General features: G+C 45.4%; 1 protein-coding gene across 1 annotated transcript; it reads left to right on the top strand.

Moving 5' to 3' along the window:
• Positions 1-27: 27 nt before the first annotated feature.
• Positions 28-4,066, top strand: LOC116379615 (cytoplasmic FMR1-interacting protein 1 homolog). The gene is made up of 6 exons (XM_031841576.1): positions 28-786; positions 1,282-1,407; positions 1,490-1,656; positions 1,752-1,899; positions 3,079-3,232; positions 3,704-4,066. The coding sequence occupies exons 1-6, from the start codon at positions 778-780 to the stop codon at positions 3,862-3,864; spliced, it is 765 nt and encodes a 254-aa protein (XP_031697436.1). The 5' UTR covers positions 28-777; the 3' UTR covers positions 3,865-4,066.
• Positions 4,067-4,114: the final 48 nt, after the last annotated feature.

The following is a 4,114-nucleotide window of genomic DNA, read 5'->3' as shown; positions in this document are numbered from 1 at the left end:
AACAGCCAGGAGAACCAGCACGGGAGCAAAGTAATGTTCTGCTGTGGACGTATGTTAGACTCCTAGAAGAATCTGTTAGTTTGTGTTGAGTGACTTTAGTGAATCTGGACTAACTTTAAAACACTAAAGTCTCACAAGAGTCTTTGGAGTCTAAAACACGTCCACAGCAGAACATTACTCTGGAGCTGGTTCTCCCGTCTGATGCTGCTGAAGAGTGGATCAGCACATTACGTGCATATGTTCACCTTTCTCTCAGATATGAGCCCATTAAAGGATGAAAAAGAGCTTAGGTTCATCCACCACCTGTCTGCTCTAACCACCTCCTGCAGAGCTCTGTGTTGTTGTGTTGTCTGTCGCCTCAGCGGTGATGTAACCAGCCACCAGCAGATGTGTTGCCCCGCTGGATTGTCAGAAGGTCACATTTCACTTTGGTTCAGATGTGAAATGTGACTGAGTGACTTGTGGGTCAGGACTGTTTGACGTACTGTGGAGAGACATGTGGAGAATGTGAAGAGTCACTTTAAACATCACATCCTGTGTGCTGCAGTGTTAGTTCACTCATTAAGTTTTCATTTCCTTTGAAACTTCATTCCAATGTTCTTCAAGCTCTTCTCACCGGCCTGTTCTGTGAGGTCATGATCTGATGGTTCTGTGTGGTTGCAGGTGGTGACCGGATCGGGCCGTCAGGAGGCCCAGAAGACCGACGCCGAGTACCGGAAGCTGTTCGACTTGTCCCTGCAGGGCATCCAGCTGCTGTCCCAGTGGAGCGCTCACGTCATGGAAGTGGTGAGGAAGACAAGAAACATGGAAGGAGTCGGTTCTGTTGAGACTGACTTTTCATTGTTTGTGTTTAAGTTCTCCATCACTGCAGAGGTCATCAGGTTAAGTTAGGAGTTCGGAGACACTATGGACAGAACATTGTCCTTCATGCAGCGGCCAGTTTAGATGTTTTGGTCTATTTTTCCTCCATAACTCGTCTTCTGTCAGACGAGAGGAAATAAAACATTTATTTTATTACTTTGTCTGTTTACGTTTGTAGATTTCTACCAAATTCACCAAACGTTACCGTTACATAATGCCTCATTTGCATATTTAAACATAACATTTCAGAGATCTTGTAATGCAATAAATAATCCTCTTAGTGTGAGTGATGAAGTGGTGAAGTTTCATGGTGATATCTATGAGTTCAGATGTAGTTTCTCCTCTTTAGTATTCCTGTTGCTCGGGGCTTTAATATGAAGTATGTTTGATGTTGGTCCCATCTCTTCAAATCTCTCCCAGTACTCCTGGAAACTGGTTCATCCGACAGATAAATACTCCAACAAAGAGTGTCCCGACAACGCCGAGGAGTACGAGAGAGCCACCAGATACAACTACACGTGCGAGGAGAAGTTTGCTCTGGTGGAGGTCAGTGATGACGTCACCATCATCATCGTCATCATCATCACGTGTTACGAGTCGTCTGGTTCAACGCGTCGTGTGTTTGCAGGTGATGGCGATGATAAAGGGGCTGCAGGTGCTGATGGGACGCATGGAGAGCGTGTTCAATCACGCCATCCGTCACACCATCTTCTCGGCTCTGCAGGACTTCGCTCAGGTGACTCTGCGCGACCCGCTGCGACAGGCCATCAAGAAGAAGAAGAACGTCATCCAGAGGTACGGGGGTCTCAGCTGCAGGACCAGTAACAACGTCACCCAAACATGGTCGTGCATGTGTGAACTATCGGACTCTCTTGGTCCTCTGTCTGCAGCGTCCTCCAGGCCATCAGGAAGACGGTGTGTGACTGGGAAACCGGCCGAGAGCCCCACAACGACCCGGCGCTCCGCGGAGAAAAAGATCCCAAGGGCGGCTTTGATATCAAGGTTCCTCGCCGAGCAGTGGGCCCCTCCAGCACCCAGGTCTCAGCTCCACGGCTTTGCTTGTGAAAACCAGACCAAAGCTTTGTTTAAACTCGCACTTGGCGCCATAGCGTGAACGGAGGCGTTTATACTCTTCGTATAATCCATCGACATGTAAATCGTGTTTTTAATTATTTAACTATTTGCGACAGTCACTAAATCGTGTGCCGGCTTCACTGCTGCGAGTATAAACAAAGCTTTAACTTTAACAACTTTAAGATCATTTATTTTACAGGATCTGGTTTCTTCTAACTGTTCATTGTTATGAGACGTAGAATTAAGTGATTTGAATGAAAAATCACAATTTTAAGCTTCACTTTGTATTTCCTGACAGAGGCATCACACATGATGTGTTTAAGGACTTCCAGAAAGTTGGAAATCTGATGATCATGTCTGTTTTTAAAGCTTCTGGTTCTGAAAAATGGTTTCATTTTGGCGATAGAAAAAGAAACTGAAACTTTCTTTTTAAAGCCACCTCACGTTTCGGGGTTCAGAGGGTTAACAACACATTTCCTCTCGCTGTCTTTTCCCACTTTAACTTAGGCTCATGAAGCTCACACGGCTCCGGTCACAGATCAGTGAAGAGAGATATTATGAGCCGCTTCTCTCTTGTTCTCTCTTCTTCTATTAATTAGCCTTCATGCGCTCATGCAGCTCTATTTAAATCTACACGTGACGGAGCTGAACACTAATCATCTGTGCTCTGTGCTGGATGCCGTCATGTGTTTGTTAGCATCCTTTACATTTTATAAACCACACAGATTCATCAGATTAGAGCTCTGTTCCAAGAACTAATCTGTATTCCAGGTGCAGAACTGTGACGCTAAACAGTCACCGTCTGTGTTTATCTCCCCGAATCATGAGAACGGGTCAGAGGAGGTGTTGTCCTCTGAGCTCGAGCGCTTTGTGAGTGACGATCAAAAAGCTTTGCTGTGATGGAAAGACCAGAAAAAAGAGACAAAACGCATTCCTGTTAAAAGTGCTTTTTAATGACATGAAAGAGATGAGAACGAGTTAAAGGACGTGTGATGGAGCTAATAAATCCACCAGATGATACAGAGCCGTCATCCAACAGGAAGTCATCATCACTGGTTCCCTGCACAACTAAATGTGTTAAACACGGACCTGATTCCAGACGTCTGAACTAAAACACATTCATGTCCACATCCGTCCCTGCAGCTCTACATGGTGAGGACCATGCTGGAGTCTCTCATCGCAGACAAAAGTGGCTCCAAGAAGACTCTGCGCAGCGGCCTGGACGGCCCCACCATCCTGGACATCGAGAGGTTCCACCGCGAGTCCTTCTTCTACACACACCTGCTGAACTTCAGCGGTGAGTGAAGAGGAGCGGTCTGACCCTGCAGCTCTGTCGTGTCTCGGGATTAACTGCGGTTAAATAAGTCAGTTTCATAACCTCGATAACTGAAGGAGCTGCAATATCCGTCCGTCTAATACCCGTAGATATTAGAGATGAATTATGATGTTTAACTTCCTAACACGAGCTCTAGGCTCTTTATTATACTTCATTAATAACTATAATGAAGAGATTTATTTAAATCAATAAAAATACAATCTTCTATTTCCTGATCATTTGAATTTTAAACTATAAATCCCGATTAAGTAAATGAGTTGATGATGACAATAAACATTTTAGTTAATTTGCTGTCGGCCTACCAGACATATTCTAGGTAACAGTCGTTTAAACTGATATTTCCTCTGACGGTAATCACGACCTCATCATTTCATATTGTGCTGTCCGTGAATAGATGAAGAGTTTCTGCTCTTCTCCTCTTCCTCTGTGCAGAGACCCTGCAGCAGTGTTGTGATCTCTCTCAGCTCTGGTTCAGGGAGTTCTTCCTGGAGCTCACGATGGGCCGCAGGATCCAGTTCCCCATCGAGATGTCCATGCCCTGGATCCTCACCGACCACATCCTGGAGACCAAGGAGGCGTCCATGATGGAGTGAGTACCTCCTGACTAGTCGTTGTGATTTATTTGATAGGTGTTATTCAATAGTTTCATATAAGTGTGTTCCAACACAACCACAGACTGTGACGTCACTCATTGCTTTGTGGACTACCGTTATGAGTTTGGCAATTTTGGCCGTCGCCATCTTGTTTTTCTGCAACCAGTAAACAGGAAGTGAGCATATCTGGACTGAGGAGGAGAGACGTAGAGACGCTGTATACGTCTCTGGTAGAGACCTGTCAATCACC

Source organism: Anarrhichthys ocellatus, unplaced genomic scaffold, assembly GCF_004355925.1.
Source record: "Anarrhichthys ocellatus isolate YVR2014 unplaced genomic scaffold, GSC_Weel_1.0 scaffold4725, whole genome shotgun sequence".
NCBI lineage: Eukaryota > Metazoa > Chordata > Actinopteri > Perciformes > Anarhichadidae > Anarrhichthys > Anarrhichthys ocellatus.
This window is presented reverse-complemented; position numbering and strand designations above follow the sequence as displayed.

Excerpts from the sequence above, each read along its gene's own strand:
- LOC116379615 (XM_031841576.1), top strand. Across the intron at positions 1,408-1,489 it reads AGAAGTTTGCTCTGGTGGAG|GTGATGGCGATGATAAAGGG; the intron begins GTCAGTGATGAC and ends GTGTGTTTGCAG. Across the intron at positions 1,657-1,751 it reads AAGAAGAACGTCATCCAGAG|CGTCCTCCAGGCCATCAGGA; the intron begins GTACGGGGGTCT and ends CTCTGTCTGCAG.